The sequence below is a fragment of the Acomys minous genome (genome assembly GCF_964271855.1).
Source record: "Acomys minous genome assembly, chromosome: 4".
NCBI classification, from domain to species: domain Eukaryota; kingdom Metazoa; phylum Chordata; class Mammalia; order Rodentia; family Muridae; genus Acomys; species Acomys minous.
The window spans coordinates 71,358,365-71,385,480 of NC_140486.1; the positions used below are offsets into that span (position 1 = coordinate 71,358,365).

The window sequence follows — 27,116 nt, forward strand, 5'->3', positions numbered from 1 at the left end:
CAACCATAAGCATTCCAACAGCTGGACACAATTTCTAAAGCTTTTCGTCATCATGTTCTTGGTTCTTTAGCATAGAGCTATAGGCATATATTACCATTAACCCATTTACAGAGCAGGAAATGGAGGCTTGTCAAGGCCACCAAGACAGTAGGTTGTGGGGAGTGCTTTTATATTTCTTCCTAACACATGGCACCACCCTGGAGATGGGCACCTTGTGGTGTAGGTGTGACTCCTCATTGGTGTCCATCAAAGGGTGAGTCCCCTCCAGAGTCACTCAGCACCACTCTGATGACCTGCTACAGTCTGGTGAGGGATGGAGCAGGGCACCCAGGGTGTTCTGTGTCACCCCATGGTTCTATACTGCAACCATGTTTGGGTACTGCCTTCCACCTTCTGTCTCTGGTGCACAGTGTTTGCTGGTGAAGACCACTTTAGACCCATAGCATGCTCATGGGACATGGAGGGAGGGAGAGTCCACAACCAGAGACTCAGAACCTCAGCAAGAGGAAGTACCATGGAAAGGTCAAAGGTAATCCAGGAAAGAGAGGAAGAACGACGAGCGGGGAAGAGGAAGGAAGGAAGGAAGGAAGGAAGGAAGGAAGGAAGGAAGACCACCTCGACACAGGAAAAGCGAACATCTCCGGCTGAGTTGCGCCACTGCTTTGATCTATGGGCATGCCAAGGATGCGGAGTCTGATTTGGGACAATCTTCGAAATCAACACACAGACATTCTGCATCCAGTGGCACTACATTTTTGACGCCATTTTCCTGAGAAGACATGGTTCACCAAGCTCAAAATGACATCAAAGTCATGTAGGACAAGAGGAAACAAGCCTCAGAACTATCAGTTTATAGGGTGCCCCTCCTTCCTCCCGCCATCCTCTCTCCCTGTCTCCTCTTCTGTATAATGAACTTCCCAAAGATATTCCCCATGTAACTCCCAGTGTCACATTTGCCTCCCATGCTTGGGAGCGCAGCGCAGCACATCCCAAAACTGTAACAAGGAGGTGTAAGTCATCCAAGTGAGGGCTTCAAGAATGTTCTAAGCAAGGGAACTACTTTAATAGGTATGTAAGTCCTTCTACAATGTCCTCTCTGATGGAGGCCACCCTCCTTAAGGGCTTGGCTGCCCAGGGTTATGTGTGTTATTTTCCAAAGATGCTCTGCTGACTTTGAACCTGCTCCTGGGAAGACCCAGCATATGAGAGAGAGAGAGAGAGAGAGAGAGAGAGAGAGAGAGAGAGAGAGACAGAGACAGAGAGACAGAGACAGAGACAGAGACAGAGAGAGAGACACAGAGAGACACAGAGAGACAGAGAGAGAGAGACACAGAGAGACGAAACAGAGAGACAGAGACAGAGAGAGACAGAGAGAGCAGGGTTGCCCCACTATTCTGCCTGTTACACAAGCTACCCAGAGTGATTCTCAAAAGACTTTAGCAGCCAAAGATGGAGGCCAGTACAAAATAGCAGTAATTGGGGGCAGCATGAGCACCAAGTCAAAACTTGAAGGCCAGGATAGACTTTATAGAAAGGCAGGGATCATCTTCTGGGAGCACGGCCTTGGGGGATGATGACATCCAGGCCAACCTGTGTCCGAGTGCCTGGAGGAGGAGTTCTTTAGTTCCTGCCCCATTTGCACGGTATCTGATAGGGTATAGAAACTCAGGCATTTTCTGAGTGCTCTGGTGGTCTTGTGGTGCCTCGTGGTTGCTATCAAATCCCCTTCAGCTGTTGCTCAGACTTACTGAGTCTTCGGGAAAGCCTCACCCCAGTCAGTTAAGTGTGCACAACACAGCTGACAGAACAAACCCAGCCATGTCTCCCCGGAGCCCTTCCTGTGAGCTGAGCCACAATCCCTATGTAGAGGATCAGAGATAACAGACCCAGAAATTGTCCAAATGCCCAGGACACTTGGGTCCATGAGAAAGAGGCAGCGGCCAGGCTAGGCTCCACCTTGCCTCCCCTCTGGACTCCACCTGTGCCAATTCATGTGACCTGATAGTGTCACCATTTCCCCCTGGCTTTCTATTACGTCATTGTACCTTTTAATACAATACTCACTGTGCCTTGACCAAGCTGAATAAGTAGTAATGTAAAGATGAACCTTCAGCTATGCCTTGGGTCACATATGGTTCAGGATGGACCAGTGTCATCCGACAGAACTCCCCCCCCCCCCCACTGCAGGTGATCTCCATCTGCACTGTACCACACAGTGGCCACTGGTCACATGTGATAATGGAGCACTTGAAATACGATCTGGCTAAGAAAGCTAATTTTCCAGTTGTATGAAGTGTGTGTGTGTGTGTGTCCGTCCAAATATAGCCTATATTAGCCCCTGAATGCTAGCCCAACTCCTGCTTTAGCCCCCCAGAGTGTTAGGTTATTACTGTGTATCACTATGCCTTTATTAATCACATGACATTTTAATCAACTTAATGTAAATAAATAGACATGAGCGGCTAGTGGCTACCATATTGGGCTAAAGCTTAGTGTTTTCTTGTCAGGCAGGACTGTGGCTTCAATTCATTGGTAATTTCCATGACAAAACCATACTGTCACATACAATGTGTTTAATAATGTGGATCTGGTCCTCCCATTTTCTTCCTCAAAGTAGTATGGCCATTTGCTGTCTGTCGCCTCAAATGTTTACCTTTCAGGCCATAACTCACTAAGGAAACCATGCCAGACATCCTAGATGCAGGGGGGCAATCAGCCCAACATAGTGATCCTTGGTGGGCAATATAAGATAGCCATGGGGTCCCCTTGCTTAGAACCCTATCAATAATTGTCGACCAAGTGGTCCCAGCTATAATCAAAATTCACAGCTTGCATATGCACAAGTCACTGGCAATCTTTTGGCCTGGAGGAGTCACAAGGGTAGGGGTACTAGGCTGTGTGGGGGTACACCAGCAAGCAATGACTAGTGTGTGGTCCCCAGGACCTAGGTATTACAGTGTCCCCTTGGCCCTAATGCTGTGACCTTTCAATACAGTTACTCATATTGTGGCGATCCCCAAGCATAAGAATATTTTGTTGCTACCTCATAACTGTAATTTTGTATCTGATCTGCAGGATATATAATATGCGCCTCACAGAGTGAGAACCGCTGCCCTAGGCTTTTCTTCATACAGTCCTGGAGACAGGAAAGGAAGGGTATTGAGAAATCTGAGTTTCCCAACAGCCTCGTGTGGGGGTGGCAAGAGGGGACAGCAGGTAGAAAGAACAGAAGACTCTTTTCATCTGTACTGGCCCAACATGGCAGCCACTCTAAACATGGGTGACTTTGTAATGGGTGGGATACACGTTTCTGAGCATTCGTTCAGGTTGCCAGTGAAATTGGACTTGGTTCTTGGTGGGAGTGAGTTAAGAGCACAAGTATATACCCACATGTGCCTGGATAGTCACATCACAGAATCAAAGCTTATTTATGACATTTCTGATGAACACTGAATTTTTTTTTTAAATCTGATCTCCTGTAGCCTTGTCTGGCCTTGAACTCACTGTGTAGCAGAGGACAATCGTAAACTTCTGGTGCTTCTGTTTCTCCCTCCCAAGTGCAGAGCTTAAGGGTGCGAGCCACCACACCCAGTTATTTAGTACTGGGGGTTGCACCCAGGCCTTCGTGCACATTAGGCAAGCAGTCTACCAACTGAGCTACCTCCGCAGCCCAAGTACCCACATTCCCTTTCCTGGACTTCCCGGGTAGCACTAGGGTCAGGATGTGAAAACACAGGGTGCTGACCATCTTCTCTGGGTTGGGCTTTTCCTGCTAAGTGCTCTGACAAATGTCACTGAAACCTCACATTAGCATGAGCTGCAGGAAATTGTCCTTTTGGAGCCATACTTGACTGACATAATAGCAGTCATTTCACAAGAGGCTCCCTAATATTACAGATAACTGCCTGGCTTTACGTGTGAGGGCAGAGAAAGCAACAGAGCCGTGGTGCTGCTGTCTGCTGTCTCAGAGGCCTCAAAGGCTGGAGGTGCCTGCAGAAAGGAACTAGGAGAAAGGACCTAGGAGTTGATTGCACAGACGCACCCCAAAAGAATCTTCTAAAAGAATATCCAGTGGCAAAGAATTAAGCAGACGTTCCAGGGGAGTAAGGATAAAATCTCAATGTTTTTTAAGGCCACTGTTCTAAAATCTTATAAAATGGTTATTAAAAATACCCATGAGCTCACATGCCAGGATTAAGCCTGCAGTATAGGGGACAACATGGAGCAATGGCTGAAGCCATTAAAAGCAGCTCCAAGCTGGGCTTTCTTTGAAATGCCTAGAGGATCCTCTTTTAATCCCAGATATATTTTGGGCTCAAATATTAATTTACTTAGACTCCACCTATTTTTAAAAATCAAAGAAGCACCAGACATGGTGGCATATGCCTTTAATCCCAGCACTTGGAAGCAGAGATAGGTTGGTCTCTATGAGTCTCAGGCCAGCTTGGCCTGCAAAGAAATCTGTCTTTTTTTTTTTTTTTAAAGGCAAGTTAAATCACCACTTGTGGTGTTCCAGAATTGCACATGTTAAGGCATCAATGTGGTACTTCGCCCAGGGACAAACATGGCTTATCAAATTGTAGGAGAGCATCTTACTTTCACAGGAGCCAGCGCTAGAGCACCCATGAGGCGCCATGGGCAACTTCAGGTTCTAATTCCTTGTTGCTCCAGCTTCCGGTGACAGAGCAACTTAGACTGACTTCCCAACTCAGCTCAGTTCTCAGTCTATGCAGCCTGAATGGTTTGCAAATACAGGACGAGGACCAGCTTTTGACCTAGTCAGTGAGGGAATGGGTGGGGCTCGAGAGGGGCCAGGGCAGGGCTGAAGCAAGCTGAGAGCTGATTACAACAGGGGGGTAAAAGCATGTTTGGGGGAGACAGCCAAGTAGCAGTTACATCCTTAGGAAAAGCAGGTTGGTTCATTAGGGGGCTGCAGCATCCTTCACAACAGTGTGTGTGCCACCATCCTGAGTCCTCTGAGTCCACAGTAGGAAGCCCCTGGACCCCTGACGTAGCCTCAGCTGCCACAGCATAAAGCAAACACATCATATTTTACCACTGTTGAGTCACCTGTCAACCTAGATAACCGCCTTCTCACAGGTTAGCTACTCCCCGTTAACCACTGCATGGCCAACTCCCGACTCCATCTTTGTAAAAGGCTCAGCTGGTTATCATTAATGCACAGAACTGATATTGGTGGGAAAGCAGGGCTCCCTGTCAGAGAAAAAGCTCAGGGTCCTTTCCCTGGTCAGAAAAAAAAATCAAGGAATCAATATTTGCCTTAAAAAATATGATTGAGAGCCAGTGTGTAAAGGTGCTTGCTATGCAAGCCAGCTAAGCCAATGCCCAGAACACACAGAAAGGTTGGGGAGAATCCCCCCAAAGTTACCTCTCCCCTCCACACTTATCATGCACATAGCCCCACATAATAATACCTAAAATATATATACAATTTAATACTTACACCTGGGAAGCAGATGAGAAAATGCATGTATGAGCCAATAGGTATTTTCCGAGGCTTCCTACTCCTAAGGCGGGGCTGTCCTGGCCTCTCCCCATGGTGGTGTGCCCTAAGCTCAGGCTCAGGGAACCCGGTTGGGGGCGCCAGCAGGCACTCGCTCTTTAAAGGACAACAATGGCTCAAACACTTGGCTGCATCAATAATTTAAGGGCTGATTAAATATTAACAGGCTCTCTAGACCCCTCAGAAAGAACAGAGACTGGGAGAAAGCAGAGCTCTGAAGACTGGATTAGGAAAGGAAGCATCACCTGCGAATGGCTCTTAATTAAGAGATCGAACACCTCAGAGCTCCAGGACGGACATGCGGTTAAGAAGCCCCGACCGTGGCTGCTGTAGTTTGAATCTATAAGGTCCCCCAAAGGCCATGTGCTAGAGGCTTGCCCCCGACCCTGGCATACTCCTGAGAGGTGGTCGGGTCCCCTAAGAGACAGGACCCAGGCGGAGGCCTTAGGTCAGGAAGTGGGCTCTCTGGAAGCACACACCCCAATTTTTTTTTTAGCTCAGCTCCAGTATGTGGGCGATTTTCACTCACAGGTGAGTGAAACACAGATTGGAACCATCTATGCAGGTGAGTATGCATGAGTGTGGGAAGCACTGGACAACTCTGTGAGTTCTCCCTCAGGAGCGGCCCACCTTGGTTCCTGGGACATGTCTCCCGGGCCTGGAGCTCTCCCTAACCTCACTATTGTCTCCACCTCTCCGGCAGCAGGATTACAGATCTGTCCACGGCTCCTGGCTTTTTCATGTGAGTGCCAGGATCAAACTCAGGCCTTCGCGCTTCCAAGAACTAGTCCTCAATCCCAGGCGGGAACTTCTAAAACCACAAATGAAAATAGCGTTCTTATTTTCCTAAGTTCGCCATTTCTTGTATTTGTCACAGTCACAGAGTTAATACACAGCTCCTTCAAGTGCAGTCTTGGGGCAGTTTCACTTGCTCGCAGGGAGGCAGCTACACCACCAGAGTTCAAAGTCAGCGAACAAGGAAGGAAGGCCACAGCTGGCAGGAAGAAAAGCAATCAAAGGCAGCTTTTAGCTGAGAAATCTTGGCCCCTCAGCACTTCATGGGCAAGTCATCCCCAGAAAGGCGACTGGCAGACAATGAAGGGGGTCTTAGCTTACACCAATTTTTTTTTGTCTAAAGGCAGCTCTTATAAGCAGCCGGATAATGGCGTGCTTCACACATGAGATCATCTCAGAGTCAGTCGCTGGGTGGGAAGACGCTTGGTGTGAGGAAAGAACCACGGTGTGAGAATGTGTAATTTTCCACAACCAAAAGAGACATTTCGGGAGAGAGTGGGCGGGGAGGAAGGGGGTGGGCCCCGGACCAGGCAGGGTGCATTTAGGCTCGAAGGCTCTCTAAGAATAGAATTTCTTCTGTGTCACAAAGTGATCAGGGATCAGGAACTGGACCCAAGCAGATGACCTCATCTGACTGCCTCGTGCCAAAAGCCAAGGACACAAACACCATGTGGAAGCTGTTGGCAATGCAGGAACACACCCCCAAAGACACCTCGCACTCTAAGCAATCCACGCCTGCTGGGTTGGCAGAAGATGAACCAGTGGCTACCAACTAAAGACCAGCATGCAACGGGCCTGCGCCTACCCAACGTACTATAGAAACCCCTGGACTCTGAGCTTTTCTCCTAGGTCACCCTACTTTTAAACCATGTCTTCTGTTTTTATATCTAACCCCACAATTGTTTTTGCCACCATCGTCTAACTTCCTTGTTTTTACAAGACCCCCAAATAGCAAATTAGCCACCGCATCACCATTAACTTCCTTCTGGCAGAGTCACCTGCTGATGTCTGCCTGCTTCAGGAAATCAGCTCTTGGGCACAGTGCCAATTCCTTTAGGCACAGAAGCAATGTTGGGATAACCCCTTAACATACCGCCTACAGTCCCACACTCACTATTGAAGTGTACCCCAAAACTTTCCGAGCTGGCAGTCTGGATCCGGGATGCGTCTTTCTAACGGACGCAGTGTTGTAAGTGGAGATTAGCCACATTATACCCTACAGACTCTATTGTGAGTGAGCCAGCCCCGAAGTAAGAGCCAGAGCAAAAGGCCGGAGGGCGTAAGAGGAGAGAGATGTGGAGGAACTCTTGGTTTCCTGGCTTGGGACTGACCTTAGGCAACAGTTAAAGGACACATTTGCATTATTCTGCCTTCTTCTCAGATGGTCTTTTCCCCTGGACTCTGAACTTTTCTCCTAGGTCACCCTACTTTTTAACCATGTCTTCTGATTCTATATCTAACTCCATAAATCCCTGTAGTGCCCAGATGTTCCACTCCTGGTCCCATGGTTGGGGCACCAATGCTCAGGGGTGCAGGGTAGGGCCTGGAGGGTGAGGGAGAGCAGTCTCAGGTGGCAAACACAGGGCACTCTGCGTACTGAGTGGGAAAGAGTCCGGGAAGCTGCTTGTGCATCTTTTTATATGCCAAGTCTCCAAGCCCAGCCGCAGAGCCACTAGAAGGGGAAGCCAGCGACTAATGTGGACGGACAGTGGCCTTGGCAACTGCTCCCTGAAGGATGAGACGTGGGTTTCAGCGTGGGACTCTTCCTGAAAATGGTACAACTTACAAGCCCCTGAGAACAGGGCTCACAGCAATAAGGAGGCTTGATGTTAAAGTCAGACCGGTAGAGATGGGCCACATCCTGTCTCCTTTATCTGTTACTGTGCTCCACCAACATGCTCTATGGAGAGCAGAGTCTGAAAAAAATAAGATCAAAACCACCTCCGTCGTGTCCTACAGGAGTGAAAGCAGTAGAGAGAAAAGAGTGGAAGAAAATGGACCAACTTTAAGGGCAACTTTGTTGATGAGGTTTGGCTTGCTAATTTTGACTTTATGTTTATGTATTTTTAAAACACGCTTTATTAACATGCATGTACCATCAAGAAGGAAAAAAAAATAAGGAATAAGGGCTGGAGAGATGGCTCAGAGGTTAAGAGTACTGGCCACTCAACCAGAGGTCCTGAGTTCAATTCTCAGCAACCACATGATGGCTCACAACCATCTATAACGAGATTTGATGCCCTCTTCTGACATGAAGTCATAAATGCAAATAGAGTGCTTATATACACAAATGCACAAATAAATAAATCTTTTTAAAAAAAGTATACCACAATATCTTTAAAAAGCCAGGGAAAGGGGGCTGGAGAGATGGCTCAGAGGTTAAAAGCACTGGCTGTTCTTCTGAAGGTCTTGAGTTTAGTGCCCAGCAACCACATGGTGGCTCATAACCAGCTGTAATGAGATCTGGTGCCCTATTCTGGTACGTAGGAGCACATTCAGGCAGAATACTGTACAAATAATAAATAAATAAATAAATCTTAACAACAAAAAACCTAGGCGGAGTGGTGCACACCTGTAACCCCAGCACTATGGGAGTGAGAGGCAAGTAGATCTCATGAGTTCGAGACCAGCCTAGGCTACAAAGTAAGTCCAGGACAACCAAGGCTACACAAAGAAACCCTGTCTTGAAAAGAAAAAGAAAAAAAAAAAGAATAAAAGAAAATCTGAAGGTGAAACCATAGTATTTGTCAAGCCACACTGGTGGCTGCCGCCTCCGTGGGTGTACTCGGGTGTCACCATGGCCTGGCAGGGGCTCTGAACCATCTCACCAAGTATTTCCCTGAGGTGAACATTACGGTCATTGAGAAAGACGAGTAAACTGAGGTCAATGGGACCTGCCTGACTGCCAGCTCCTTTCCATGGGCCAACCCCTTGCCTGGTTCAGGTGCCCATCGATGCTGGTCACCAAGATGGCTAAGGACTGGGATGCACCTAAGGAGGGTGCACGGGAGGAGCAGGATCCTTGCTCTCATCATCTTTGGAGCAGTTTTGTGGCTAACCTCTTTAGGGACTGGAGCTCCATGTAAACTTGTGTTACCAGAACAGCAAGGAACCGTGATGTGAAAAAGTGACACTAACGCACTGTCTCTAAGGCCCTCCAAGCTCTTAAGGCTTTGTTTGTGCTGAAAGTGTTGTCTTTGTTGAGCTCATGGGGACTGGCATTGCTGGAATTAGCCATCACATCAAACAAGTGATCTTGGGGACACTCAAGAAGCAGCAGTGGCTTCATGTCTGGGAGGCCCTTCCGTGTGCCCAGAAGTCCTTTATCCACTGAGCCTATAGGCTGCTGTGTGAGGTGTGATCCACCCTTGGCAACCATCGTTGGGGCTGCAGTCTCACACCTGGGCACAACCCACAGCTGTCTTCGATCCATCAGCACTTCCCTGCTAATGCAGGCGCTTAGACAGGGAGGCCGTGCTGGCAAGGATGCACTAGAGAGTGTGATTGGGATTGGGGATAGGAAAAGACCCGAGGCGGGGGCTTCCGCTCACCGCAGGATGAAGTGTCCCGTCTCCACAGCACTGACCCTGGAAACTGCCCTCTCCTAACTGTGCTGGTTCTACCCAAAAGGCCCTTGCTTTAAACAGAAGCAGGGTACAGCCAGAGTGCAAGCGTGCTGATCTGCAAGATGGGGCGGCAGAGCTATTCTCTTTTAATCTATTTAGAGACGTCCAGGCAACCAACTCTGACAAAATCCAGGGGACACAAATAGGCCTAGGCAAAGGTAGCAGAAGCCATGTGACCTTAGCAACAGGCCTGAATGCACCGCACTGGCCATTCACCATAGCGGTGAGGCCAGATGTGGTCGGCCCAGGCTGTGTGTGTTGACTCATCTGGCTAGCTGGGGCTCACCAGACGCAGCAGCTGGATGTAACTTGGGCCCTCTGCCTCTTTAGGCTTAGCAAGTTTCTTGTTGCCCTGATGAAGCAACTTGGAGAGGGTAAAGTCCCATGGCCCAAGTCAGATCACCTTGTTAGTCCCTCCAGAGCTCTTCTTAGGGACGTCTGTACAGCTCCTCCAGTTCTCTGGATCTGCCCCCAAGGAGCAAGTGCCAGGTCAAGGGCTCCGCAGAACACCTGCTCTCACCAAAGCACACTGCCTGTCTGCAGCTGGTAGGGCAGTGCTCTGCCTCCCCCCACAGAATGAGCAACTTCCCAAAGCTTAGAAACGCAACCCTGAAACACTTGCCGGCCACCCATCTATTGATGAAAGCGGAGTGTTTGCTGTGCTGTGGCTAATCTGAGGACTAAGACACGGTCTGTATCAACAAGGTAGAGTAAGTTAAAACACATGCTGTAAGCACTGCCACAGTCTTCGCAAGCCTTGGTGAGGTATTTGGGGGTTGGGGAAGGAGCCTAAGGAAGCTGTTTGGAGGGGCTGATTTCATTCAAGCTAGGCTGGGATCACAAGGTGGGGGGGAGCTGTGTTCTAGATTAAAATCCCCTAAGCAGGGAAAGCCAGACAAGGAACCTACAGGCACCTTGCTGGGTCTGAGATGCCATGGGAAGAGATGGTGCTAGAGAGAAGCCTTGTCTACGTGTAGATGCTCAGGACCATGAGAGAGAGGGGGGAGGGGGGAAGAGGAAGCAAGGACCCAGGTATTTAGTGAGAAAAAGAACAAGGTTATGACTCACACATGAACCCTTCCCTGTGTGGTGTGCTGCGGTGTTGCTGTTCTGAATAGCTCCGTAAACTTTGGGTGGTGGGACCTAGGTGGAGGAAATGGGTCCCTGGGGGAAGGGTTTTTTTTGGGGGGGGGAGTTTATATTGTGTTCTTGAGCCCAGATGAGGAGACGGGAGAACAGGGCTTTTCAGACCAGTCACACAGAAACCACGGATTGGAGCTGGCATGAGAGAGGCCAGCATCAGTGCTAAGGGAGGGACTGAGTGAGCAGAGTGGGGACCATTGTTCCCTGCTACCTCAAGCCCAAGGCTGTGGATGTGTGGATGGATGGATGGATGGATGGATGGATAGATGGACAAACAGACTGAGCTCAGGGCCTAGGGGACACAGCTTCCCAGAGTTTAGACCCCTCCTTGGGTAACAGCAATTATTCTAAGGGTAACATATGGGGTTGGAGACACTTAGGGGTCCTTGTTGTCTTTGAGGACCCTTTCTGGGGTTCTTCACTGGCCTCCTCAGGTTCAGTGTGAGGCCAAGTGGAACCTTCATTGAACCACTGTGGCAAAGGCCACAGGCTACATTTCCCAGACCCCAGAGGTGGCCAAGGTTCTGCTAGGGTTAAGTGCTCTTGTGAAACTGATCAAGATGGGGGTTCTTGGCAAGCCTGGGAGACCATGGGAATGGCAGAGGGGGTGGTGTTTCTGTCAAGGAGGCCCGGGGGTGGCACGTGTCCCAAGGTGGCACGTGTCCACCCTCGCTGCACTGCGCATGATCTACCCTCCCTGCACTGCGCATGTGTCTACCCTCGCTGTACTGCGCATCTACCTACCCTTGCTGCACTGCGCATGTGTCCACTCTCGCTGTACTGACCCCCATTGGGCTATTCCTGGTACCTGTGCTGCTTCAGTCTTTCACTGGAGTCTTTTTTGGTCCTGAATGCCTCCCACAGCCCTGACTATGAAAGGGACGCTGCTATTTGCAGCTGAGGACACTGAGAGTCCACTGCTACCCTAGGCGACACTTTTGTTACAGAGTAGGACATGGTGTTTGGGTGCCCTGCTGTAGGCAAGACCCTGTATTTCTAATGTAGAGGCCCATAAAAAAGGAGTTATCAGAGATAATAATGGACGATTTTTCTGAAATGTTATATGTAGACAACTACGTAAGTCAAACTATGTTTTGGGAGCAGTTAAGAAAGCTTTGTGGAGAGCCGAGAGGTGGCACAACAGTTAAAAAACATGTGCTGGTCTCGCAAAGGACCTGGGTTTGGTCCCAGCTTCTATGCCAGGGGCTTCTGTAACTCCAGCTCCAGGGGGCTCTGATGCCTCTGCAGGCACATGCACTCACACGCACCCCCTCAATACATGATTAAAAATAAGTTTAAAAGAAAGAAAACTGTTTTTAAAAGTCCCGTCAACTATGGGGGAAAAGATGACAAGTCTTGTACTGCGAACAGGAGTCCTCTCCTAGAAACCTTGGGCACCCCAAGAGAGGCGATAGTTTCACACATGGGGTTAGACTTGGGAACGAACACTTAGAAGTCCCTGCGTCCCTTTCCAATATTAGAAGAGGAGGCAGACAGCCAACACACGCCCTGTGGAGAAGCTGCTGAGAGGCTCAAGTGGGTAGCACTTCAGGGCAGCGCGGGGCACAGTCGCTCCTCCCTCTCCTCACAGACCTTCTCAGGCGAAAGGCAGAAAATCTCAGATGGGGAAATTCTTTTTCATTTAAGACCCATCCAGGGCAGGCGTGGTGGCACACACCTATTTCCATTACTCAGGAGCATCATGAGTGTGAGGCCAGCCTGGCCAATGTCGCAAGACCCTGCCTCAAAATAAAAATAAGTAAATAATCAAGGCTGCGGTTGAGGGTCAGTGGTAGAGAATGTGCCCACCATGCGTTAGGCCTTGGGCTCGCCTTCAGTACAGCGGGGGTGGGGGTGGAGTCCACCCACAGCTACCTGGAGTCACTATTGGAGAATTTAATATCACAGGGTAAACGAGCCACCCTCACTCAGTGTTCTGAAGTGCCCCTGAGTGACAGCCAACAAGGCCGACCCTAAAGGGGTGCCTGAGAAGGCAAGCACAGCTGGGGCTAAGCACTGTGGGCTGAGGTGTCCCATCGCTGTGAACACAGGAGCACACAGCCCTGCTACCCTCTGTCCTCAATCCCATCAGCTGAGCTTGCTTAGTCCCACTGTGCCTCAACCTCCTCAAGCGAAACAGTAACGCAAGTGCCTAGCTTACCCGGTCCTTGGAAGAAATGAGCACCCACACTTGGAAGGCCCCCGGCAAGTGGCCCCCTGCACTGCGTATTACTTGGGTTTTAGTTATGCTTCCTTCAGAACACAAACTTGTAGGTACAGCCTCTGAGAAATCTTAGGAAATTGGCCGTTCTCTCAGACAGCTTTCTCTATACGTCAAGGCAGTCTGAGCTTTGGGGGCAACTGTCAAATAACCAGGGTCATCCCCCCCGCCCCCGTCTTGTTGGAGGTTCTGGAGATCACCCAAGTGCCTTGCATGCAGTCCAGGGCGTCACACTGCTCTCAAAGCCCACTCGGCCCGAGCCCCAGACCGGAAAACGGCCAAAACGCCCTGACTGTGTGTGGCTTGACATCAGAAACTTTAAAAATCTCTGTGAAAAAACAATTTTTCAGGTGAGACCTCTCAAAGCCATGGGTTGTTGACAGGTGGGGAGTGTGAGCCTCGTGTCTTACAAAACCTATTCAACCAGCCTTACGGCTCCCACACCAGCAGTGTAGGCTGGGGTGACGTGAGCCCGGGAGCCCGCAGCGGCTTTGGAGACATGAGCCGAGCATCCCCGGTAGGAACTATGAGGTAATGGAGGTGGAGAGCTGAGTGATGCTCCTGTGAGAGCTGGGGACATCCCAGGACCTGGACTCCCGGCAAAGCTCATTTCAGAATTCTCCCTCAGCGGCGTGGATTACCTGCTCAGATGCTTCTGGGTGGACTCCAGCTTGGACATGGCGCTACTGAATCCTCTCCATGCAGGAGGCTGTTGACCATGCTAGAAGTTGGCTTATCCTCAGACACCCATGGAAGTCTCAAACATGTCTATGTCCCTAAGGGCACCTGTGTCTAGGGCAATACATCTTCTCCTTTACCCATCTGTCCGGATTCTTTCTGTTCCTTTTGGGCTCCATCTGCCCTAAGTGTTGGGTGACTGCTTAGGATGTCACTGTCTATTGGCTGTTTTGTTTGAAGAGTGTGCCTGTCTACTATACATGAGAAAAGAGATATTTCCAAGGCCGCCGTGCCCGCTGTCTTGAACAGTGCCGGTAGATGCTCTCTAGAGTCCAAGAACAGGAGGGGATTCTGCTACATAGTAGGGGAGCTTGAAAGTTTAGAGGGTCTGAGCAGAGGTGAGGTGAGGTGAGCAGAGGTGAGGTGAGGTGGGTGAGGTGAGGTGGGTGAGGTGAGGTGGGCGGGCCACAGATTTCACACAGCAAAGGATTTTGATGACGACTCAGGGGCAGTAACATGCTCTCCATCAGGGCTTCATGCACACTGGGGGTCGCAAAGGACTGAATGCAAAAACAACAAAAGAATGCATGGCGAGACCTCTTCTAAGATCTATCTATTGACATTGCTCAACTGATACCAGGTACCAAAGTAGGTGTTCACCTCAGGTGAAAAACCAAGTGCAAAGCTAGGGGCCATGGCAGGGGTAAGGCAGGTGAGCCAAGAGGATGGGAGGCAGGGGGGAGGCAAGTGAGCCAAGAGGATGGGAAGCGGAGGTGAGAAGCTGCCGTGTTGCGACAGAAGCTAGAGAAAACACCCAGGAAGATAAGGCTGCCTATCTGAGAGATGCTTGACCTGCAGAGGAGCTAGTGAGCTTCCTGGATTTTGTCTTGTTTGTCTGTTTTGTTTTTTTGTGACAGGGTTTCTCTGTGTAGCTTTGGTTGTCCTGGACTCCTTTGTAGACCAGGCTGGCCTTGAACTCACAAAGATCTGCCTGCCTCTGCCTGCTGGGGTTACAGGCGTCCACTGGGCTGAGCTTCCTGATTTTAGGATCTGTTTGGGGAAGCCAGGACAGTCTGGAAGAATCAGGCACACATGGCCTGCTCTACTTGAGTAAGCAGAAAGGAAACATGGGCCGCAGAACACAGAGCTCAGAGTTCCAGGGTTGGCACACAAGCACATCCCACCCCTATTGGTCACCTCGGATGCAAAAGTGGGAAGGACAGATCATTTAACCTCTAAAGGCTTCCACCCTTGAACTCCTATGATAGATGGATTAAAATATGATTAAAATAGCTAGCACTGCTCATTAATAAACACTATTGTAATATACAGACATGCATATTTTCTTAGATACATTTATTAATATAGTTTTATTATTTGAGCAGTTATTTCTGAACTACAGCAAATGGGCTATTATTTATTAGCGGGATGTAGGCTTACTAAACTTTCAAAAGCACAGAGTATCCCCAGCCACTCAAGTGCAGTATTTGGCATCGTGCTCAGAGTTTTTCTGGTGCTTTAGGGGAACACAGAATCTGCTACAGACAACAAACAGGCTGGTGCCCCTGGAAGGTCTTACAAACAAACTGACTGTGTTCTTTGGTTACAGAATCATTGTTGGGCCGCTTGATTTCCTCAACTCTAAACCTTGAGAAGTGGTGAACTCGAATCTGCTCATGTCTAAGATGTAAAAGTTCTATCCTTGCCTCCATCCAGGGCCACAGCAGAGCAGTCAAACCCTCAGGTGACTCTATCGGCATCAGGGACAGCAGGTGTGGGCAGATGCTGTTTCCAGCACCAGCTGCCTGCCAGCTTGCATTTCCCTAAGGTATATAGAAATGTTGAGGGCCACACAGAGCCACGAGGGCCACACAGAGCCACGGTGAGATGGTTCGGATTATCTCCATTCACGAATTCTTGCTGGCTTTGAAAAAAGGACCCAAATCAACACAGTAACAACTGAGAAACGTAAGTCGCAAAGTTCTCCTTACTGGGGTCCTGAGCAGTGGGCTCCACTTACCTCTCAGTTTGCCAAGTGCCATGCTGGGAACCTGGTATCCACAAACTCCTGTGAGCCTCAGGGGCCTCAGGAATGCTCCATACCCCAGAAAGAGTGCCACACATGTGGAATTCGTGTGGCATGTCTGTACGGGACGGGAACCATGGGACAGTGTGGGGGAAGCAGCGTACAGATGTTCCCAGCCCCTACCTTGCCAGAACCATGCTCTCACAGGTCACATCTGTGAAACGACACAGCAGGGAGGGGCGGCCCTTATGGACATTAACCCTTTGAGAACGAACCTGACTCAACACTTCAGAGATAAAATGTACAGAGAAGCCAAATTATCTTACGGAAAGGGAACGAGTCCTCAGCCAGGAAAGGCTGAGTAGTCACCTACTGGAACACTCGGCATCTGTTCCAAGCAGTGACTAGTTACACGTGTAATCTGACGTGGTCTCCCCCTCCACAGAGTAAGTCAGGAGGGTGGGTACCAAGCCCGTCCTTCTCCCCCCTGCAGCGCCAGTACCTGGTCACGTGGGAAGTAGAATGCAAAGAACTGAACGAGAGGGTTGGAGCTGGGGAAAGAGTCCATCAACCGTAAAGGTCTGCAAAGGAGTCCAGAAGAGGCTGTGCCTGTAAAAGCCCCATCGGCTGCTGATGCGCATCTTCCAGGGGCCGTAGAAGAGGCAGGCTGCTCTGGGCCTTCCCACAAGTTGGTTTCCATGGAAATGGACTGGCCTTCTGATACAGCCACAGCTGTGGCAGAGGCAGGTTAGGCAGGAAGAAGAAAACCTCTCTAGAACCATCCTTCAAGCCAGGCCCACGGCTACCCCTACATGGGCCGCAATCCTCCAAGCTATAAGATCTGCTGTTACTTTTTCCTAGAACAACCTACTTGGTGAGTTGTTCTAAGAATGCAGAAACAAAAAGGCGCTGACGCTTGGCGTGCTCTGTAAGGGACACACCTGACACAGCGGCTGCTCTTGTGGAACTCTTGCACGGTCCATGCAAGAACCAGGCGAGTTGATCAAGCCATGCATGACCTGTCTGCAGTAGACAGGAAGGACCAAGGTCAGCAGGCCAGCCTGGGGACAGCTTGTGGGGACAGTCCAGGGTGGGTAAGGGGCGAAACAGGGCCAGGGCCACATTGCCCGACTCAGGACCTGTGCTTTACAGTGGCTGTTGTGACAGTGACTAGGGAGCAGCTCCAGCCCCCGTGACAAGAGGCTAGAGTGAGCGTCCAGAAATGTCCCCGACACCTGCTGCACTGCCCTACCCCAACTTCCAGCAGCGCCCCAAGATAGATGCTGCAGACAATGCAGTGGGGACTAATCTAGAAACATGGGAGGAAGCCAAGGAGGCTGCAGGTAGTAAGGAGGGAAAAGTGAGTTTGCAAGTCCAGACCCTTGGTTATTACTTTCTGCGCAGAGGCAGAGGTGGGGTTGGTTGATTCACAGAGAGGAACGTTTCTCTGGCCTGCCCCTAACCGTGTGCACTTGCTCCTGGTGCCACTTTCCTGTGGCAGGTTTGTCCTGTGGTGGCAGCTCCATCTCTCCCGTCAGTCTCCAAACAGAAGGCAAGACACAGGACGTAGTACGGTCACAGGATTTGGTCCTTACCTGACCTACCTTTTTCCAACAGTCACAGTGACCCAGTGGCATAAGGTGGACCTCATTATTATTATTTTTTTGGACAAGTGACAAAAATGTACATTTAGAAAAAGGCAGATGAAGGCAGATGATGGGGAAGCGCGCGCACACACACACACACACACACACACACACACACACACACGGGAACTTTTCAGGCTGAAAAGAAAGTAGAACACACCCCCCAAAATCAGACACTGAATTTGTAACATCAAATCTAGGCAAATTCACGAGCAGAGAAAGGCAAGTCACATGACGCACATGGGCGCGTGAGCGTGTCACCCAGAGAACAGAAAGCATGCATGCATATACATACCCGACGTGGGTACTGTCTCGATACGGCAGCACGGAAAATATACTACAGAAGGCTCTTCTGCCACTGATAAGGACTATTCTACAAAGCAGAAACAAAAAACAAAAAAACCAAACAACTAACTAAATGCAAAGACTCCAAATTAAAAAGAAAATAAGACAAACTTAAAAGGTCTAGAGCAAATTAAGCGTTCATGGAATTCACAGCACATTTGCATACTCCCAACACCTCCTCAGCAGATGGTATTTTGCTCTTCTTGCAAAAAAACCGCAAGCCTCAGTGCAGCAGGAGGTTGCTGCCTCTCCTCACCCAAATATTAACACGTGCGAGACCAGCCATACGTGAGAGGTGCTGCCTGGGACGTGGGCCGTGCCTGCGAGGCAGAGCAGACCGCACCGAATCTTGGGTGGCCAGTGCAGGCCTAAAGGCCAATGCCACATCAAGAATGCTGACTTCTGCCCTGCAGTGAATGATGTGAGGGCAACGGTACCCAGAACCGTGAGCTGGAAAGATGTTGAGATACCATCACCGTAGTTAGTTTTTCATATTCTGGTAACATGTTAGGTTCCGAGAATAGACTGAGGGAACAATTACATAATCAGTTTTAGCCACTGTTCCTGCTATAAAGAATCTACTGGGAACAGTTCTACACGATACTCTTATGCAATCAAAGCCACTTGAAAAAACATTAAAAACAAAAACAAAACCTCTCAAAAGTACTTATCCTGCCATTTGAGAATAACTTTTGCCAAAGGGAATTGATGGTGGGGGGAAAAAAAAACAACAACAACAATGAAGAAATGAGTGGAAGAAATAAAAAAATTAGTCTTTTTGGCATGAGGTCAATACTGTTCACATATGGAGCTTATTTACTTTTTAAATTTCCTTCAATATTATGGTGTCACAAGCAGGGAAAAACAGCACTACTGAGTGTATCAGGGTTTGGGGATCTCAACCCTGTTTTTTGAAACTATGATTAAATTGCCCACAGCCCCAGGATGAAGACTGAGCCCTGCATGGCAGCCCAGACCACACTATTGGCCCTGCCTCTTGAGTACCACTGACAGTATTTTCCCATGTGCCTTATCACGCCTCCCTGATAAGAACGTGCAGCGGTCTACCTGTTGTCTGATCCCGTGTCTTCTACATGCAGTTTCTTCAGCCCGTGATGTCCTGCTCAGACACATCTGGCAAAACCTAACTTGGCAGTCAGCCCTCGAGGTGGGTGGGGGCGCACTAGTGGGAATGACTTCTAGGCACTCATCTCCTCTCCTAGGAGGGCAAGGCCAAGGACTCGGCCCTGGGCTCTTCCTCGACAGATGTGCCCCCAATGTCTCCGAGACACAGTTTGAATTGCAGGGAGGCACCCAAGCCCTCGCCAAGGAGAGCCAGGCCTTCAGAAATCTATTGGTTCCCCCAGTGGTTTCTATTTGCAGGGACAAACAGGACCAAAGCTTGTCCCCGGCTCTGATACCAGCTCTGGCTCCTCATCTCACTCCTCTGTGCCTTGATTTCACCATCTGAAAGAGGGTGTGGAGTTGGGCACGGAAGCATACACCTGCTTTCCAGTAAGGGCAGGGGCATCAGGCACTCAAGCCCAGCTTTGGCTGCACAACAAATGTGAGACCAATCAGGGCTATATGGCATCCTGTCTGAAGAAACAAAAAAATGAGTGAGGGAGGGACTTAATGAAAAAAAAAAAAAGAATGAAATGGGGTAAAACTAATACTGATCTTATTGGGAAGTTGGAAGAGAAAATGAGCTCATTCTAGAAAAACCCTTGATGCGCTGCCCGGCAGACCTGATGCATATTAAATAGGAATCATTTTTGGCTGTAGCCTGACTTCCTGGGTGGAGCTGTCTCAGCAAGAGTCCTGGTATTCAGAACTTTTCCAGACCTCAGTGCTGCTAAAGGAGCAAAAAGGCAATGCTGGGGACCGCTGTGTGGCCCAAAGGATGTGACACACATGAGGATCATTACCGATCAGACCGAGGCCCCATCGGTGCAGCAGAGCCAAGAGTGTCACATCCTAAGCCAAACACATCACGATCATACCTGCCTGGACCGAGACATGGTGTGTCTGTGTAAATCTACTTACACTGACACAGTAATGGCTGAAACAATTGATCGTATGCCAGGTCATAAATGCTGTAGCCAGTGAGACACAAGTTAGTGAAGGTGACACATCAGCAGGTGTGGCAGCCCATGGATTTGAACCTGAGCTTGTTCTTGCCGAAAATTCACCTCCCTGACTTACTGGAGAGATCTGCCTGCAGTGCTTATCTAAGTACCCGTGGGCCTCCTGGACACCAGCAAGCCTGCTTTTACCAGCGTGTTCCACAGGAGCTTTCTAGCTCAGCCTGCAGCTCACCTTGAGGACAATGGACCAACCACCATCACCATCAGAGCTGCTGGAGCCACCGAGGCCCCATAGTCTATACTCTGCTCAGCCTGGACCCTTTCCGGATGGATAGATAGATGGAGAGTCTTCTATCCCCACTGTCCCTGTCATCCTCACTGTCACTCTTGCTGTACCCCCAGCCACTCATCATTAGTGTCCCTGAAACAGAGGAAAGAGGGGGCTGACCAGAACTGAGGGCTGGACTGTTGCAGCATCTCTCTCACTGCCCAGCACTGATGTGTCTCCCTTTCCCACACACGGAATCTGTTTGGACGTCTTTAATAGAACAAGAAAATGAGAAGCTGCCGATGCCAAATGCAACCCAAGTCCTCTCTAACATTTCAGCCACAAAGGCGCCCGTCAGCAAATGGCCGTATTGTTCTATGAGCTGTGGGTGCACTCTGGGTGGTCCTCACTATGAGGCCTGGGAGATGTTGACACCCAGGATCTCATTCAGAAATGTGTGTTACTGTATTGAGAGCCAAGTTTAGCACCAGGAGCATGCACTGTTTCCCAGCAATCCCTCTAGGGTGGTTTTGTCCTTGGCCAGAGAAGGAGAGGGTAGGGAGGCGAAGCATCTTCGGCTCATTCTCTGGCCTTTCTCCGCTCAGCCTTCCCGCGGACTCTGCTCTTGATGGGCCAGAGAAAGAAGCCATGACAGAGCCCCATGCGGTGGATCCGCATTGCCACTGCAGCACCTGGGAACACGCCTTCCATATTTCCTGGAGTAGACCTGGCCTCCAGCAGGGACTGCAGAGCCAGGAATGAATTAGCAGCAGCAAGTGTAGAATGAGATGTCTTCCTGCGCGGCAACTGTGAGGCGCGTCCTGTTTAGAACCAGAGGGCTCATGGGAATTTACAGCTCTGCTCTGCTCTAAGGAGCCATCCATCACAAGGAAGACGCCTCAGAAGAAAATCCGATTTGATTTCCTCCTGAGAGAGTTAAATTGGACACCGATGGTCATGAACAGCGTGAGACAACCGCATACCCGCTTCCAAAGGGCTCTTGAAACTGACGGCATCCGTGTCCTCGCCTCCAGCCACAAATGTCTTCTCACACGGCACACAGAGATCTCACACGATCTTCCCCACCTGTGACATCTAAGGCTTTACTGACGCCAAAATGGACAGAAAGCTTTCCATAAAAGATGAGGACTTCCGCAGTGGCACTAACCCCAGGGAGCCGAGTCTGTGAGGAACCAAAGGTCACATTTCCATACAGACATCTGCCAGGAAAAAAAAAAACAACCCACAAAATAGCTACGGAAAAAGCTCCACAGGACTGTGGGCCATGCTCCCTCTAGATATACAATGTTTTCTAAAACCTTCAGGAGGCTCAGAGCGTGCCCAGCAGCTCCACAGGCCCACGCATCTTATCCATAGAGGATAGTTTCCATGCTCTTGGGAAAGTGCAGCCACTCAGGCCATCTTGCAGCTTCTAAGCACAAAGTTTCCACGTCTGTGCTTTCTCACAGACTTTGCTGTCACACCCGCAGTCCAGTGTTGGCGACCTGTGCAACACCATGCATGGTCTTCATATGTTCTGTCGCTGCCAAACACTATCTGCTCGTTCCATTTCCAGCCCCTGAGGAATTTCATGCGTGTTCCACAAGAGCAGGGATACCTCATAAGGATATTAAAAATGAGCAAGCAGCTTGGTGGAATCAAAAAGCCAAATATTACATCTAAGCACGGTCCAGGGTCCGTATCAAGTAATGAGCATGCGCAGAGACACATTCTCCAAAATCTCTTTCCAAGCCTAGGAAGCCAGAGAAGACGCTGAACTCCAAAGCCGCAGCACTCACCCCTGCGGACACAGCCTGTGTGGAAGTGGGGACTCTGCAGATACAACTGGGTTAATTGAAATGATACAGTAAAGTGGGTCTCACATGCAGGAAGTAGTGTCTGTACAAGGAATAAGTGCTCTGTAGATACCTAGGTCCGCACAGAGGAAGAGATCAGGTGATGCTGAGACAGGGATGGGGATGCTGCTGCTGCTGCTGTGGGCCAGGATGCCTAGGACTGCTGCAAAGTGCTGATGATGATGGAGTGAAGGGATGGTCCTCCTTCCAGGGAGAGCCCTGTTCTGTGTGCCAAGCCTCCAGGAATGACAAGAGACCTTCTGTGTTGTTTTAACCACCCAGCTCCGAGCACTTTGTAAGGCAGCCCAGGAAGTGAATACAGCTGGCATTTGGTCATGTTGTTTCTGCTGGATCTATGCTGCCCTTCACTCGCTGGGTAGGTGCTCTGTGCGTTCACTCTACGCTTGCTGTGCTCAAGGAGGCAGAGTGTTGAAGACTGGCATCAGGGAGGCAAAAGAACCCGCTCTTCCCAGCTCCGCTTGGACCGCCTTTCTCACACCGGTTCCTTCCGCCTCTCACAAAGCTTAATTAAAAGTCGGGGGGGGGGGGGGGAGGGAAGGACCTGACCCTTTCTCTTATGTCTGAAGCTGGCAATTACATAATGAGTGTGGAATGAAAACCACCACCACAACAAGAACATGTCCTTGTACGCCCTGTTTACACACTCAGGCCATTGGGGGGAAGAGCTTCCTCCTTCAGCACATTCCCGCCCCCCCCCGCCCCCCCCCACACAACCACTGTTGGATGGGCAGCATCTGAATGCAGGGGCAAAGCACAAGGCTGTGGGGCTTCCAAGGACACTCTTCACAAAGCGATGTTCCCTCCCATCCAGAAATGGCAGAGGGACTGTTTCTGTGGGGGGGCAGGGGGAGGACTGGCCGGATGGAGGGGCCCTGGGAAAAGGTGCTGGAACCTGGCCTGTAGTGTGCAGAGTTAGCCTGGTGTGCATGTTCAGTACCTGGGTCAGGCTCGAACACGGGGGCTGGCAGACAGCTGGTCCAGCTTGAGTGGGATGACTCAGTGAAGATCTGTGCTAGTAGCCCATGGATGCCAGCTAGTGGGGCTGTGCATGGCATCCCTCCGTTTCCACAGCACTTTCTCCAGCTCACGCCCTTTGCTCCTAATGTAACTCCCGCCACAGCCCAGCCCTTATTGAGTGCTTGGGGAGGAGAAATGTATCTCACCATCTAGGGAGTGACCGGAGACTGCTGAGAAACAAGCTATGTGATCATCTGTCCGTACCCCTACCCGCCCCTCCACAGACACTTCCTAAGTGTGCCTTCGATGCCAGGCGTCACAGGAAGCGATGGGGACCTACCCCTGTGAACTTTACAGCTGGGTGGAGACAGGCTGACACACTGATGTAAAGGCAGGTGTTCTGTGCCGGCATGTGCTGGGGAGCATAGGAAGAGTGTCCAAACAGACGGAAGGAAGGCAGCCTGAGGAAGCCACCTAAGGTTAAGTGACCATCAGCTTACCATGGAAAGATCGGCTACTCTGGAGGGAGTGGAGATGAAAAAAGTCCTCGAGCTTAAAAAGAGGAGTTCAGAACCAACCAGAACAGAGCTGCACTCTGGCCCCCACACCTGACTCCCACCTGCTGCCTGCACACTTGGCTGGGAGGCTGTTCTCCACCACCTACACTGAATTGGACATATTAAGCTCTGTTATGTATGCCCCAAACGTCCCAAGTCTGTTTCCATCAGCTGTCAATGTGATGTTAAGTTATACTTGTCCATTAAGGACTACAAAAATAAATTGGGTGGTGTGGTGGCACATGCCTGTAATCCCAGCACTTTGGAGGCTGGGGCCGGAGAATCATCATGAGTTCAAAGCCAACCTGGGCTACACAGTGAGTTTAAGGTCCACCTGGGCTACATTTACCACTGAATGTTTAAACATCAGGATTTCTTTCTCTGTTCTAGGGAGAGAAATCCAAGATCAATGTGTGGAAAGATCCATGTACCCCCTGAAGATGAAAAGACAAGATCTGATTCCCAGGATTGCTTCCAAACTCAGGGCTGCCTCAGACAGGAAGTCCTCCTGGGACAGAATCTTGTGTTTTTAAGGACTCCATTCTTATTGGCTTATGCACTCCCATCAACCAGCTTGCCCAATTACACATGCAATGACTCCATTTCCAAATTTGCTCACACCTTGAGTTATGGGGATGAGGATGTTAATCTACGACTTAGGGGGACCCACAGGCCCAGAATAGAGAAGCTGGGGTGGGTGAGAGCTGGACACAACGGTCTAGAAATTAGGAGTCTCCCAGGAAGACTACACAGCTCTTCCAGGACAGTACTTGGAGCCTCAGTGAGCGTGGCCCTGGCCTGACGTAACTGTGTTTTTTTTTTTTTCTTACGAGCAGTGTCACCTCACTAGCCAGCATCAAGGCCGAGCAGTGCCACCTCACTGGCCAGCAGCAAGGCCGGGCAGTGCCACCTCAGCTCCAGGCCATCCAGAAAAAGAGAGAACTACACTGACTCACCATCTCAGCCAGAGTAGCGGTGTGCACCTGAATGCTGCTACTTAGGGAGCTGAGGCAGGAGGATGCTGAGTTTGGAGTCAGCCTGGGCTGCTTAGACTGTCTCAACCACAAACCGGATTCCCTCAGTGAAGATCCGGTCCAGATGGAACTGGTTCCCAACCTATACTTACTTCCTATAAAGCTCTGGCTGAAAAGAGGAACGAAGAAGGATAGTGGGCCGTGCTTTTTTCAGCAGCAAAGACAGACAGACAGACAGACAGACAGACAGACAGACAGACAGCTCACACTCACACGCCACAGGGAAGGCCAGTGTCACTTCTGTGCTTTCTCTAGACTGGCTTTGTTTTGGGACAGGGTCCTACCACGTCACTCAGGCTGTCCTCAAGGATTCTCCTACCTCACCCTCGTAAGAGGCTGGGAGTGGACGCAGCAGCACATGTCAGCCCTTCTGTGCTTGTTTGCTTGCCTAGGGACTTTAAAGACAGGCCAGTCTGAATGACGCCCTCCCAGCTTAGTCATTTGAGTGACGCCATTGCAGGCATCCTGTCCTCAGCACACGCAGAGGACCTCTGTGGGTTTTTAAAAAAGAATTTTGTTTTGTTTTTGTAAGCCTAGTGCATGTGGAACGCCACCCGCATGCCTTCCCTCCCTCCCTCCTGCTATTCACCAGCACAGGGGAGCTGGGTGGGCAGGGAGCCTTAGTAATGCACTTGGGGTCAAGCTAGGCTGCCATCCACTTCCTGTCCCCCACGCCCCAATGAAGCTGAGTGGCAAACACGGACAGAGATGAAGATGTCACTCACAGGCCTCCCCCTGTGGCAGTGACAGTGAGATGCAGGCTCTTGGTGAAGGGCAGATAGAGGGAGCCATTTACCCTGCCCAGACACTGGCTTCAAGAAGACGGCTGTGAGGCTGCTGGTTGTTTTTTGAAACGTCCATTTCCTCTTAACTCATTTTCCCAAACTGTAGTAGACTGAAGGACTAAGCCGGGTCTCTGTGTCCTTCTGACCCATGCTGCCCCCTTTCCTCCAAAACTTTCTGGTCCCCAAAGGAAAAGTCACAATATCACTTCAGCTCCTGTTCTTCCATCAGCTTGCTTTAGAAAGGTAATAAACCGTGCTGAAGCTCTGCATGCCTTTTGCTTCTGCCTCGTTCACTTTAGAGAGAAGACACAGCTTCATTAGGACTGCCATCTTGAGTCCTACAGTGCTCTGTGTGACATCTTGAGTCCTTCTAAAGCGCTCTGGAGGCCCCTGCCACAGGACGCAGCAGCTCGTACACTCGGTCCATGCATTTAGTGGAGGGAGCACTTCTTAGTCTGTTCACCAGGAGATGATTCTCAAAGCAGTCCCAGGAGGTGACACTTTCAGGGCACCGGGCAAATATACCAGATGCCTGGTGGGCGTTCAAAGCCAGACAGCGTAGTGCTCCAAACACACAGGTGCTTCTCAGTCTCAAGGGCTACAGGTACCAACAAAGAAAGTCGCACCTTTCCTAATAGGACTGCAGGTGAGAAAGGGCAGCCACCATCTGCCTTCAGCCTCTCTTGCTCAGCAGCAGGGCCTGTCACTGTGATGTCTCAGTTCTCTACCTGCCCAGCAATGAGCTCTCAAGGCAGCACCAGGTAGCTTGGTCCTTCGAGGCTCCGTGAGCACCGGTCATCGTCCCAATGTATCTATGTTTAACCTCCTCCCTCGGGACACAGCAGGCTCTCCGTGAAGTCTGGAACTGGCGGTGATTGACAGCTCCTCTTAACCATCCCATCCCAGGGTGCCCAGGTACTACAGCACAGGGCAGCTGGCCACATCTGTCTCCACAAACGGCCCGTCTCTACAAAGGGCTGCCGCCCATGTTTGTGGATGGCTTTTCTTTTTCTTTCTTTCTTTTTTTTTTTTTTTACAAACTTGAGGTTTTTTTTGTTGTTGTTGTTTTTGTTTTTTTAACTTCACATCAAAATGCATTCATTTTGAAGAGACCAGCCTTTAGTAATTTACAAAAGTTACCCTAAGGGACCCATAATGCTTTGCCCTTGACTTCCGGTTGACTCGAGCAACTGTATTCAAGGACAAGTCAGATGACATTCCCCACCCCCACCTCTGCTCAGCTCTGTAAGGGACAGAGCTTAAGCCCCCCCATAAGCCCCTCCCCCCCCCCCCCGCACCCCCGTTCCTCAGAGCTTAACCCCTCTTCTCCTTTCTCACTCTGTCCTACCTCAATGTCTTTCCCGCAGTTCCTCGAGCACACCCTAGATGTTCTGCCCTCGGTCTCCTGAAAGGCTCCTCCTGTGGAGTGTCACAGGGCTGGGCCCCTTACCTCCTCCCCGCCCCCACTGCAGGCGTTCCCACAGGCCCTCAGCAAACCTCCATGTCCCCTCACTCACTACTCTGCTGCTACAGTTTTTCTAGCCTGT

General features: G+C 50.2%; 1 protein-coding gene across 2 annotated transcripts in view; it reads right to left on the bottom strand.

Moving 5' to 3' along the window:
• The window catches only part of CABLES1 (Cdk5 and Abl enzyme substrate 1), a gene marked incomplete at its 5' end in the record, with an annotated part of 101,672 nt that overhangs the window by 21,071 nt on the left and 53,485 nt on the right, over positions 1-27,116 (bottom strand). Inside the window, one exon of one of the 2 annotated variants that reach the window (XM_084780729.1) lies at positions 17,955-18,032. The exons of the other annotated variant lie outside the window; for it this stretch is intronic. Within the exon in view, the coding sequence (XP_084636855.1) occupies positions 17,955-18,032 (78 nt within the window). The remainder of the gene's footprint in view (positions 1-17,954; positions 18,033-27,116) is intronic. 2 annotated transcript variants of the gene reach the window in all.